Source organism: Dendrobium catenatum, unplaced genomic scaffold (assembly GCF_001605985.2).
Source record: "Dendrobium catenatum unplaced genomic scaffold, ASM160598v2 fragScaff_scaffold_91, whole genome shotgun sequence".
Classification (NCBI taxonomy): domain Eukaryota; kingdom Viridiplantae; phylum Streptophyta; class Magnoliopsida; order Asparagales; family Orchidaceae; genus Dendrobium; species Dendrobium catenatum.
The window spans coordinates 386,792-400,871 of NW_021318553.1; the positions used below are offsets into that span (position 1 = coordinate 386,792).

At 34.5% G+C, this 14,080-nt stretch overlaps 1 protein-coding gene across 3 annotated transcripts in view; it reads left to right on the forward strand.

The window, feature by feature from the left end:
• The window catches only part of LOC110096041, a 134,637-nt gene extending 129,109 nt beyond the window's left edge, over window positions 1–5,528 (forward strand). For all 3 annotated transcript variants that reach the window (XM_020821799.2, XM_020821801.2, XM_020821800.2), the window contains exons 25-26: window positions 3,588–3,926; window positions 4,523–5,528. In XM_020821799.2, coding sequence (XP_020677458.1) covers window positions 3,588–3,926; window positions 4,523–5,275 — 1,092 coding nt within the window. In that variant the 3' untranslated portion in view covers window positions 5,276–5,528. The remainder of the gene's footprint in view (window positions 1–3,587; window positions 3,927–4,522) is intronic.
• The last annotated feature ends 8,552 nt before the right edge of the window (window positions 5,529–14,080 follow it).

Consider the following 14,080-nt stretch of genomic DNA (forward strand, 5'->3'; position numbering starts at 1 on the left):
TTACACTATATAATCTCTTTGTTTTTACTAATTTATAGATATTATATCTTTCACCTTTCTTAATATCTAATATATTATATAAATCATTACAAGCTAAAATCTTTGCATGACTAGCTATCTTAAACTCATTACAGGCCATTTATATCTTTCTCAATTATCATACTTTTTATATCTAAACCAATTTTTATACAAAGCTTTTTTATTTTTTTATCTTTTCTTGCACCATTTTGATTCAACCACAACACTTTTTAATTACAGAATTTTTTTCTATTTGATACTCCAAGCACTCCTTTTCAATATTCTTAATATCAGCTACTTTTCCCACATAATATTAACTTCCTCATGGATAGAAAAAAATTTTAAGATATTAACTTTTACACTAAAAATAATTTTTTTAATATTTTTTAAATGCCACAATCTAATCCTATAAATAACGTTTTACTTTATCTTTTATACCTAACATTCATCTTAAAGTCGAAAACTAATAAGTGATGTTGGGCATTTACCATCGTATGAACACTTTATACAATCTTTACGAATTTGAAACGACTTTATTTTCTTATAAGAAATAATCAATCATATACTTTTATATTTCAAGTGCCGAATTGCTGTCTCGACCCTCTTTGCTGCTGTCTCGGCATCCCTAGCCGCTGGCCAGTCATTTTGGGTGACCTCTTATGGCTGTCTCGCTGTCCAGAATGTTCCCCATCGCCATATCTTGAAGGCTCCGTAACCTAAAGTGCTGTCCACTCTTCCTCAAACGCATAAGCAACTACGCCGGAGCACCGTATTTGTCGTTCCCTTGGATAACTTCTTTCTTTGGGTAAACTCTTCGTCCAAACTCTCTTATCTTCCTAGTTTACTTTTCGTTTATGGTTATTAATGGATTCATGAAGATCATGTCAATTATTCACCGCTAGAACTTAGTAATAGGAAGAGTTATGTGAGGGATCTTCTCATAGCAACTAATCTTATTGTTAGTATTGGAATTTCTCGTTGAAACTACTCATGTATGCAAAGTAAGACTTAGTTAACTATTTAATGATCTCAACCTCTCGCATGTGTTTAACCTAAGCTAAGTATCACTTAATTTTTATCTTATCGTTCAATTCCGTATAAGATTTTACTTATTATTGCCTCTAGACCTAAGCGTGCAAACTTCTTTGAGCAAATCATTTTCGCATGGGATTGTTTCACATCACTCATGCATGCTATTCTTAGCATGGATAGGAAAACACGTGTGATGCTCTTAACGTAGTCGGTAAGCCGTGTGCATGATTTTCGTATCATGCCAAGGAAATTTGTGTTTCAAAATTCTCTCTTGCATGTATCCCATGTGCTCTTTTGTTAGCGTGGTGGGTAATGAAAATTACATCCATGGTGTCTTTAGATATTGATCGTGCACGGCTTTCTTGACACAGTGGGCTGGTCATGACTCCCTGTACATACTCCTTATGCAGGGTAGATGTTGGGTGATTGTTGAAATTTGGACTAAATAAACTTGAAAAGAACGACATATAGGGGATTCATGAACATTCATGCAATATGAATGTGCACAAACATGCAAAATGCAGAACTTATAAAATCATAAGATGAGAATAAAATTGAATGTGAGAACAATGATTGAACACAAAATTGAACTTAAAAAGGACTTGCATGAGACTTGTAATGAATGCTCAACTTGCCTACAGGTCGTAATTAAGTGAGGGCAGTCCCAAGCAAATAAAAACTCAAGTGAAAAATTGAATGGTAAAATGAACAAGCTAACCCCTCATATTTATAGGAGGGGAAGGATTCTTTGCAGTACCCTTCTCGCTAAAATACAAACATAAAAGGACAAAAATATCACATATTGAAATGTACTTAATGGATTCTTATTCACCTTTTATATCGCTAGATCCGCAACACATGCACGCTAGTAGAAAAAATACGGAAGGTGCCTTTTAAAATTTCAAGATCAAACTTTACATGCATTTCAACGATAAATGTCTGTATGCAAATATTTGGATGTTTTTTAATTATGCTCGTGTAGTAACATAATTAAAATCTTAATATGTTGACTCAAAAGTATGCAACTTCTTTGAGAAGCATGCCACTTTTTTAGAAATGCAAAAATACATCACACAAAAAAAAATCTAAGAGCATGCTAGTGCTTCACGCAAATATATAATAAGTCCAAAAGCACATAAAAGCATCTAAATACACAATGCAAATGCACTGAAATCATGTAAGTTTATTGTGTTAATACCTCAAAAAGCATGCAAGTGCACGTTATAGGTGCATAAAAAATGTGCACACCACTGAAAAGGCATGACAAATTGTCAAAAAATTAAACATGCCCGTATGTGCCCTAACGTATGCATTTAACTTTCCAATTTAAAGTTTTATAATATTGCACGAGTTAAAAATCAATTAAATCAAATTTCTCCCGCTTTTAAACATGTGTGATTGTTCTACTAAAATTTGTTTATCTTTTTTTTTTAAATCCAAACTTGTCAACATATGCTACGAAAAATATTAAATGGCTAAACACAAATATCTGAGAATACTGCATAGATTAAAATTTAGATGAAATTTGAACTTTCCTTGCACTAAGTCCTGCAAACATCTTTGAAAAAATGAACTATGATTCCCTTGATGAAGGAAATAACTCATGCTTACTGATAATAATCCTTTTGATTAGGTTGTAGACTACATCCTCTAACTAAATAGACCAAGATCCATAATAACCTAAGACGATGTAAACATAAGTTTTTGATAGGATTCATCATCATTCTCCTCTCCATTCACTTGAAGTGTTAGGTGATAAATTTTGAATCTTATATCACATTTGTTGTTACTATATGATAAACATTTAGCTTCTAATAACTTATCTTAATAGAAAGTTCACTCTCGTCTCTAGAAGGCTAATTCAATCATAGGGGTTTGTGTTTATGAAAAACTTGAAACAAGGTCATAAAAATCTTATAAAATGAGGGCGAATATTTATATAGTGTCTTATCTTTCTAAAAATTTAACCCGTAAAATCAAATTTCTCTCAACAGAGGCTGTGGCCCAAATTTTTGGGACCCACAAATTGTCCATTAATTCCCTTTAAGTTCATATGACAATAATAGTTAGAAACACCTTATAAACCATGCTTTATGAGTACTTCCGAAATGTCACTAGTAAACCAAAAAAAAAAAAAAAGTTAACAATAAAAAACAGTTTTCTTCGGGCTCCTGCTTCAATGTACTTAAAGCTGTAAATTGTTAACGAAGGTTCTATCCTAATTCCAGTTAATTTGCACGCTATTTTTCTGTTCATATCAGATAGTTGAGGCCCAAATTCATTATTAAATATTGTTTTTTCATGGTTGAATATAGAAGTACCCCTAGGGAAGGTTTTACTAGTATTTCAACGTTTTGAAGAATTATGCAATTTCTGGAATCTAATTTATCTAAATGAAGTTAGATATCTAGCATCCATTACTGTAGCAGCAACTTCATGTTGCTTGCGTCAGGAATATATTTTTTACGCTTGAAATGTTCAGTAGTAGATAGTGATGATTTATGATTTTCCCATGTCAAATTTGAATGCTCTCTCAGGTTGAGCTTCTCATACTTTCGCATCATTTCTACAAGTCTTCTGCCTGTCTAGATGGTGTGGATGTTCTCGTCACCCTTGCTGCAAATAGGGTAGAATCTTATGTTTCAGAGGGAGATTTCTCTTGTTTGGCTCGGTTGGTAACTGGAGTGAGCAATTTCCATGCCTTGAACTTCATTCTCAACATTCTGATAGAGAATGGCCAGCTGGAACTCCTGCTTAACAAGTATACCACTCCTGATACTGTTGCTGGCTCATCAGAAACTATTAGAGGATTTAGAATGGCTGTTCTCACATCACTGAAGATTTTTAATCCTCATGATCTCGACTCATTTGCAATGGTATGATGTTTTTTTTTTTTTTGGAATTACTTGAAAATTGCAAGTTATTTAATGATTAAATTGGACATTGCCTGCTCTTATGAGGATACCATAATCTGTTTCATTGCTAGATGATGGGTAATTAAGTCATTATATATATGGGGTTTGAAGACAGTCGGTCCAAAAACACATCCCAAGAGCCAAGATGATAGCCTAGGCAGAATCCAAAATGATTAATTTTATATGTTTTCTGTGAAAAAAAAAATATTTTTTCCAATCTATTAATTTTATATGTTTCTACTTTCAAATACAAATTCAAGGTTTTTGATGTGAATCTACAATCCAAGAATACTTTGTAATCTAATTTGATAAATTTTTATGAAGATTTGATTGTTGATCCAACTGTATGACTTACAATGCTCTAGAAAAATAGTACCAGTTTCATAAATTTTTTGTTGAAAGAAAATCCATTAAAATCATTGTAGTTTTTATAAATTTGCTCAAAAGTTTCTCTTTGATTTGGGTACTGTATCATGAAATCAATCAATCACCGATCTCATTTTGTAGATCGATGGTTAGAGAGTAAAGTTGTAATGATATTCGCCTCGTCTTTGCAGGCGTATTCTCATTTTGATATGAAGCATGAAACTGCATCCCTACTCGATTCACGCTCTTTGCAACACATGCACCGGTGGCTCTCCCATCCTGAAAGAGACCGCCAAACTGAAGAACTTCTTGAAGCCATGCGCTACCTGATTGAAGCCGCTGAGGTTTTTTCCACCATTGATGCCGGCCACAAAACTCGCTACGCTTGTGCCCGCGCAGCCCTCCTCTTCCTCCAGATTCGCATCCCAGATCTCACCTGGATTGAACTCTCCGAAACAAACGCTCGTCGAGTTCTTGTGGAGCAGTCCCGCTTCCAGGTTGCCCTTGTTGTTGCAGAAGCCTATGGCCTAAACCAGCCAAATGAGTGGGCTCCTGTTCTATGGAACCAAATGCTGAGGCCCGATTTGCTTGAGGAGTTTGTGACCGAATTTGTGCTGGTTCTTCCCCTTCATCCATCGATGCTTCTCGAGTTAGCGAGGTTTTATCGATCTGAGGTGGCTGCGAGGGTTGATCAGTCACATTTTTCTGTGTGGCTTTCGCATGGTGGTTTGCCTGCGGAGTGGGTTAAGAATCTTGGAAAGTCATTTAGAAGTTTGCTTAGAAGGACCAGGGATTTGCGGTTGCGGGTTCAGCTGGCAACAACAGCTACAGGTTTTGAAGATGTGATTAATGCCTGCAATAAGGTCTTGGATAAAGTACCAGATAATGCAGGTCCGCTCATCTTGAGGAGAGGCCATGGAGGAGCTTATGTTGCCCTCATGTGAACTGCATCTTCCCTTCTACAAAAAACGATCGAAGTTATCCATATATGTATATATATTCCTAGCACATATGACATTCTGCGAGTCTTTTTTTTTTTTTAGTTTTTATTTTTTTATATCTTAGTGAGATCTGTTCAAGATCCAAAAAGGCGAGATTCTTGTCTGCAATCGGCATTGAAAATTGGATAAAAAGGGCAAATCTGTGCTCGGGTGAATTTTTTTGGAAAATTTTGGGGCAGAAGCCCTTCTATTACTATGGAAAAGAGGATCAATTACAAGTAAAATAAAAAACCCCTCATAAGAAACAACAAAAACTTATGAGGAACAAAAAACCATAACTATACCACCCAAATTAACCAAAAAAATTATATAAGGATCCAAAACGTGGTAGTAGATGCAGCGCATGTAGGACTCAGGCTGCAGTCCGAGCTAGGATAACACCGGAAGCATACAGGTTAAAAGCTTAAATGATCCCCTGGTTGCCATTTAGACCATCCACGGGAATCAGAATATGCAGCATTCCTCATCGCCCTTAAAAACCCCAGGGGCAGCAGCAAGTTCCTGGTTGCTGTATAGACCATCCAGGAAGCGATGTAGATCCAACAGAAGAGAAGAAAAAGTCCAGCCAGCACTTCCAATAAAATTGCCAAGTACAGATCAGAAGCCCTCCCGTAAGGAACACTCCCAGCAATAACAGCACCTGCTAACATCACTATTATAGCCTTTCCAGCAAAGTATATCTATATTTTCTCTCATTTCTTTCTCTCCAAAGATGGTAAATTGCAGAACATATGATTAAGTTATAAAAATGCTTTAATTTGCCTTGCTCAGAACTAAGACATTCGAAGGCTTGTAATATAGTTGGTCTAAGCAGTTGATTACCCAAACTTGATATCAGATCAATAATCACCGAAAAGGAGTAATCACATTCAAAAAAGAGGTGAGAGATGCTTTCGGTCCCTGTATGGCAAAGGGAACATCGAGTACTCACCATAATTCCTGTAGAATTGTGCTCGGGTGAATTACTTTCAGGTAAGTACTTGTCTCAGTACTTTTTTGTTCTGTTTTTTGGATTTTTTTTTCTTTTTTTTTTTGTTTTGGGGACATTTAGGCCATTTAAGGCAAACTCACACATACAACGCATACACAAAGACTCGAACACAAGACCTCTTAGTTGGAAGCATAAGCTCTCAACCAACAAGTCAAGGTGAGCTGTGTTCTGTTTTTTGTAAGTAGCATTGTTATTTGTACATTTTTTTTTTTTGATTTTGTATAGTTTGGTCACGTCAATTTGAACGGAAACCGAACAGGCATCAGCTGGGATTTATTGTCTGACTAGCTAAACCAATTAATTTTAGGTGTTATTTGAGACAAAAAAAAATTATGAAAGTTTTTTAATATAATTTTATTTTATTAAAAATGATTGTAATAACTTGTTTCATAAAGCGTTTAAAAATTTATCCCAAATGAAATCTTAATCATAAATTTTTAATTTCCGTAGTTTATTGGTTTGATTGGTTTGATGATTAAATTTTGATTTTATTATTAATGAGTAATCAAAATTAATTTGAAATTTGAAACAAAAATAATTCAATGATCTAATTGGACTTCAAAGAAGTTTTTAGTAGAGTTTTTGTGATTAATTGAGATTTTGATTACAATTTAGTTAAAAAAGCGAGTTTTAGAGGAAATTTAATTTTTATAGTTATCAAAATTGTACTAAAATCATTGAAATCACTAAAATTTAAATACGAGCTGTTTTAAACATATAGTTATAGACATTAGAGTAAGATTAATATAAAAGTTACAAAATAATCATCTATTTATTGATATGTTGGAATCAAATAAATAATATCTAGTTAATAGCATAAAAATAAAATTATTATTTAGACCGTTAAATAAGTCTTTGCAATGAGGCGAAGAAGCGTACGAAAGAGGAGAATAAAATGAAGTTTGATTGGAGATAAATTATTGCATTTTGGAGTGAAAAATAGAGATTTTTTTGTTGGAGAAGCCCTTAATAGTGCCTAGATTTTTAACATAAATTATTTAAGTAAAAATTAATAAGCTGTTCTAGAAGTTGTGCGTAAGAGATTAATAATATTATAAGTTAAAATTTTGCCAAAGGTGTCAATTCGGGTCAACCTGTCGGGTTCGGGTCGAACCCGACCCGATTCGGATCTAAACAGGTCAACCTGAATCCAACCCGTTTTTGCAAACGGGTAGGACATTTCAACCCGGACCCGACCCGGCCGGGTTGCCGGGTTGACCCGACCCGACCCGCGCCGGATTTAGTGGGATCGTGAGCTAGGGCGGAGCGGCCGAGCAAGTTCGCGTCTTCGCGAGCGAGGCGGAGCGGGTTCTCTTCTTCCGAGGCGGAGCGGGTTCGCTTCTTCGCGAGCGACGGAGCGAGGGCGGAGGGCGAGCCAGCGAGGGCGGGATCGCGAATCGCGATCGAGGGCGGAGCCGCGGAGCACGAGCGCGGGCGGGATTGCCAGCGCGGGCGGGAATGCGAGCGACTACGGGAGGGATCGCTATTCGCGAGCGAGTGCGGGCGAGTAGGGCAGAAATCGGGTTAAACGAGTTGACCAGCGGGTTGTCGGGTCAACCCGGACCCGACCCGTTTTTCAAACAGGTCAAAATTTTGAACACGAACCCAACCCGTTTAACAAATGGGTTGACCCGAACCCGGATTTTTCGGGTCGGGTCAGAAATTGACACCCCTAGTTAATGACATGCTTTCTAAATGTTTACATATTTCAAATAGAGCTCATCAATTATTTATAATTAATGTTATGAAAAAATATATAAATGTAAGATTTTAATAAATGAAAAATTTTTCAAATAATAAGCTTTTAATAAATATTACATTTATTACTCAAACATATAGTACTTAAATCGAAATAATTCTTAGGGACGTGGGAAGAGTTTGAGATGTTTTTTTTTTTAATAATAATAATTATTATTATTACGTGCAAGAAATTTGCAATGATAGAGTTGGTATTTAATATTACAACAAAATCTAGCACGCATAGGAAAAATTGTAGAAGATCAGAAATTTTTTATAAAGAAAATTTGTGAAGCCCTTTTGATGTCAACAATTAGATAAAATTGACCATAATCTAAAGCACTCCCTCATACGATCAATATTGAATATCATGATCATAGATTGTTTATCAAACATGTATGAATCGAATTTATCAGTTCTAGTAAACCATCCCTAATCTAACAGCAGTAGGGTGAAACAAGCGAGGGGACTAAGCAAATCCGAGTGACGAACATGGACGCAGGAACAACTAGTGGAACCGGAGCATGCAAACGAGCGAGAAAATACGTTCAATAACGAAAAACAACTACTCGTGTGAGATAACTTTGATTTTCTCACTCCATTTGCACCCCACAAATAAAAGAGGCTTTTAATGAGTGAAGGTTGATTGAGAGGAAGAAAATAGAGCAAGGAGAATAAATTTATCCTTTATTAAAATCTTAACAACAATTATTTAAGTAATATTGTTAATTAACAAAATGAATTATATAATAATAAATTAAATACAAAGAGTTATTTATATGACAGAGATTGAAAGCAATTCAAATCAATAATATTTGAGATTTTAAACTAGATAATGAGTAAATTAAGTTTAAATTATGTTAAATTCTAAATTTGATTATGCGAACAATGAATTTATTAGTTAAAGTCAATTTGTATAAAAAATATGTAAATTAAATAAATTTAATAAAATAGAAGAAAATTTAAATATTGAGGATTTGGGAGCATTATGTAAATTAAATAACAATATCTTTTGTATATGTGATAAATGTATCGACCTCGAAGTAAGGAGTGAGAGTAAAGCATCGCAATACTTAAGTTTAAAGTGAGTATTTATGTTTCTATATTATGGTAACAATATTGCTTCTTTTAATAGTCTTAAATTTTTATTGCAAATAATTTCTCTCTCATATATCAAATGATTGAGCATGATTATCATGTTATGTTTTACAATATTATATAAAGTTAAATATATATGCTTGCATATGCATGCTAACTGATGGAGCACACCTCCTTATGGTACTGACTAGAGACCCAATGTACCCATGCACGCAAAGGAAAATATTATGAAAAAAGAATAGGAAATGAAAAAAGTACATTTATTGGTACTATTTTAGACGGCGGCTCCTATGACAATTTTATTATTTACGATAACTGATAAAGATATTGATAAAGATGTGATATATGCATAATATTAATAGTCATATTTGAAATTTAGGTTTAGATGCTCTGATGATTTATTGATGAATACAAATTATTGAAGAAGTCTTATATTTCAATGCTTTGAAATTATTTATAAATTTTGTTTAGCTCGCACCCTACCATTAGATTATCGTGTTTTTTTCCAGGCTCGTCAGATTTTTCTCATCGAGCTCCTAAAATTGAGTAATATTAAGCTCGTTTGATTTTTCTCATCGAGCTACTCAACTTGATTATAAGCATGCTATAATTGGAGATTATTTGGTTCATCAATTAATATTTAGATGTTTTCAATATAATTTAAGTGTTTGATTTGAGCTCATTTGGAGTCAGATTAGATCATTTATAGCGTCAATAAGTTCTTCTAATTGATACGTTCAATTTGACTATAAATTTGTCGCAATTGGAGTTCGACTTATCTTGAATTTAATTCTTAAGTTTCTAATTCAAATATTACCTCGAGTCGGTCATATGAATTTTTTTTTTAGTATCAATATAATAGTATACTTAATTACTACATTAAAAATTATATGATCCATTAGTTTTAAAATATTTGATAAAAGAAACTACAGTTCACCTAAAAAAAGTTGTTATGAAATTAAAAAAAAAAACATATATTTTTTCTGAATTTCATGAAGGTGATTTTTTTTAAGAATAGTAAGCTTATTTATGACATGTTTAAATATTAATTAATCAATTTTAATAATAATAATAATGTTTAGTATTTATACATTAATTACAAGACATGGTTAAACCGCAGATCCATAGCCTCTTTAATGCTCGAACAACCAAGAATTATACCTTATTACTTACTGTCTTCTTAAAGGAAAAGCAAACCATTAACTCGTTGGGAACCAACATCCATTGTTGTAGATATACTGTACATCCCATTCATTTCTTCCTTCAATGCAATGTATTTGAGTCTTAAATACCATTAATACAATCATTTTGGACTCTCTTCAGAAAGAAACTATAATAATGACCTTCTACACCCCCTAGAAGGAATTGATGAAGCATTATTGAGAGTTATTTCTCATAGCTTTATCATGTTAGTTAAAGTGTTATATTTACGTTCGGTCGCCAGTAGAATCGCGCCACGCGTTCTCACTATTTACTGTGCGCCCCGACAACCCGACCCGGAACGGACCCAAGATGGCTCGGTATTTCTCGATTTTGCTAGGCATTGCTCGGTATTGCTAGGTATTGGTCGATTTTGCTCGGCAATAATCAATACCGAGCAAATACCGAGCAATACAGAGCAATACCGAGTTGTACCGAGTTTTCTAGAACTAAGTTCTTCTAATTGACACGTACAACTCGGTATTGCTCGATATTGGTCTTCACAGAGTGATATTTCTCGTTATTGCCAAGCAATACCTAGCTATACCGAGCAAATACCGAGTATTACCTCACAATACTCGAACATAGCATTCCCGGGTTCCGGTCCGGGTCAAGTCGTTGGACCGCGCGGTAAAGAGTAAGAGCACGTGGCGACATGTTATTGGCGGCCAAACATAGCTCTACGTCCGGTCAGAGGACGTAATAATTGTTGTTCCTTGATTTACGTGGCTCACATTGGTCTATTAATTAGGAGCTTTGACTACGAACTAAGAGGTCTTGGGTTCAAGTCTTACGTATGTGATGTGTGTGAATTTATCTTAATTGATTTAAATATCCGAAAAAAAAAGTGTATACATGCATTATGGAGATGACTTCTATGAGTCGATCGTATTTAAGAAATATATGCAATTATTATATTTTTTAAAAAGCCTAATTAGAACGCCCGATATAAAAAATTATATACTTAATTTCCATCTGCGATTTAATAGACGACTTTAGCCGGCTATGATTTTGTGATCAATGTTGTGGATGGTATTAAAATGGATCATTAGATTCTGATTGATATTTTATGACCGATGATTGGGATTTTGAATTAACTTTTTTAAAATTTATGCAAAATTAAAAAAAATTTGAGAACTTCAGAACATATTTGTGTTTGCTCAACTTAAAATATAAACTTAATTAAATATAGAAAAAATATAATTGGTAATCAGTGACAAGATTACCTAACTTAAGAAGTTTTTTTTTACTTAATTAAAATATAAACTTTTAATTAAATTTATGCAAAATATAATTGGTAATCAGTGAATCTTGATTAATCTTGTACATCTAAAAATAGCTTCTATTTGGAGACATGAGATATGAAATTATATTTATTTATTTATTAATATATTAAACCGCTAAACTATTTTAAATCCCAAACAATATAATATACATTTTATATAAATCCCCATTTAAAATCACATTTTTAGTAAATCAAATTATATTCAAGCTAATTTGATCATGCTCAAAATCAAATTTGAATTTAAAATGAAGCTCAATTGTATTAATTTATAATTGAGTTAAATTTCAAAAACTATTGAGTTTTCATTTTCAAAGAGCACTTAGCCGGGTGGGGTAGAGAGAGAGAGAGACCATCATAAATATAAGAGTGTGCGATACTGGGCTGAGTGGCCCGGCGACAAAAAGCTCTCTGTTTGGGAGAGGATTTTAAGGAGGCGTTGCAATACTAGGTTGTGTTTCCACGATATCAAGCTCTGCTCTGGAAAAATTATTAGGTGCGGAGTGCACACCGTCCGCACAAGCACTGTGTGCCTAGTGGTACCCAGCGGTACCGAGTGCCGGTACCTAGCGAAAAATAATGCTTGTGCGGACGGTTCTCCCTGTCCGCACTCCGCACCTAATAATCTCTCATTTTTGTGGGATTTTGAGAGAATATGAAAGATTTGAGTCAGCATAAGAATGTTGAGGAGTCGAGTGCTACGGTGCTAGACAATGATTAGTGTTTTTTTAATTATAAATATCTAAAACCTTTTTTTCCAAACCACCATACCTTAGTTCCTTGCTAGAGAAGAGATGAGAGAGGAACACAAAAGAGAAGAGAGAAAAGAAGCGAGATTTTGGAGACCAATAATCCAAAATTCTTGGTCAGGCCAATCGGGGATTTCGTAAAGCTTGAGGTAGACTTCTAAATTTCTATCTCTGGTTTCAATACAAACTGTTTTATAAAAGGTATAAATAAATATATATTTTTCTTAGGTTTGATGATGTATTCGTTTTGTAACTTTTAGTATATTATTGTACGCCTTATATTGAACATTTGGACTATAAGAAATCATATTTTCATTTGTTGATTTTCACTACACAAAATTCTAGATATGTAAGTTGATTGAGGTTTTTCTAGCAATTGTAATAGTTACATAAAAGTATTAAAATGATCATGTGAATTTTGTTCTAAAGTAAGAAATTGAATGGGAGAAGTTCAGTAAGTATAATGTTATACATGCAGCGGGGCTTTTTATTGGCAATTCATGCATCACTTAAGCACTGTATTAAATTTATAAATTAGTTACTATTACTTTAGCATTTATACTATTCATAGCATGACATTGGAGATGTTCATATATGTGAAAAGTGCACTCTTTCATATATTATAAGGGTCCTATATATTCTATTCTGACCCTATCTCCCATGTGTGGTTGTGAGAGTAATTTTAGCCCCACTTGTTGAAAGCAGGTGTGAGAGATTATGTTGTATTGTTCGATTTTGATTCTTGCCCCAATTACTATATACAGGAGTAACTAGTTAATGGGAGGCATAAGTGAAAGTGGAGTTATAAATAGACATATGAATATGTGCATTATAATTATGCATCACATATTCTGTCACCGAACTTCAGCCTCGTCTATCGCCAGATTTCAGCCCGGCCACCGACTGTTACCAAACTTCAGCCAGGCCACCAACTAACGTCGTATTTATGCCCGACCACCGACTGTTGATGGACTTCTGCCTGGCCACCAACTGACTCCAGATTTCTGCAAGGCCACCACTATCATCAAACTTCTGCCCGACCACCAACTGACATCGAATTTCTGCCCTGCCATCAACTAACGCCGGATTTCTTCCTGGCCACAAACTGATGCCAAATTTCCATCCAGTCACCAACTGACACCGGATTTCTACCTGGCCATCAACTAACGTCAGACTTCTGCCCCGCCACTGAGTATTGCTGGACTTTATACTCGATCATCGGGTGGAGACTTCCACCCGGGTTCTAATTGTTCTTGGATTTCCATCTGACAACGGTCCTTCCGACCTCCGTCACCAGATAACGATCTTTACAACCTCTGTCACCTACCAACAACGGTCCTTATGACCTCTATCGCAAGACTACGATCTTTCTAACCTCCTTCGCTCGCCCAAACTAACATATCAATAATGATTATTCCAATTTCAAAGGTGTAATGTATTCTATATGATATATATTTGTTACATCAAGCTAAAACCATCGCTCCATTGAAGGGCCTCATTTGTAATCAAGTGCAAATATTTGTGTATTCATTCAAATTGGTTAGGTCCCATGATTTTTTTCCATTTCAAAATTCTCCACCTAAAAATCTCTCTTATAAATATTGCACCCTTTTTTATCTGTATGTGTATTGAATCTTGATATAAAACTAAGAGGTTAAACTTCATATTTGTCTACCGCGGCGATATTCCAG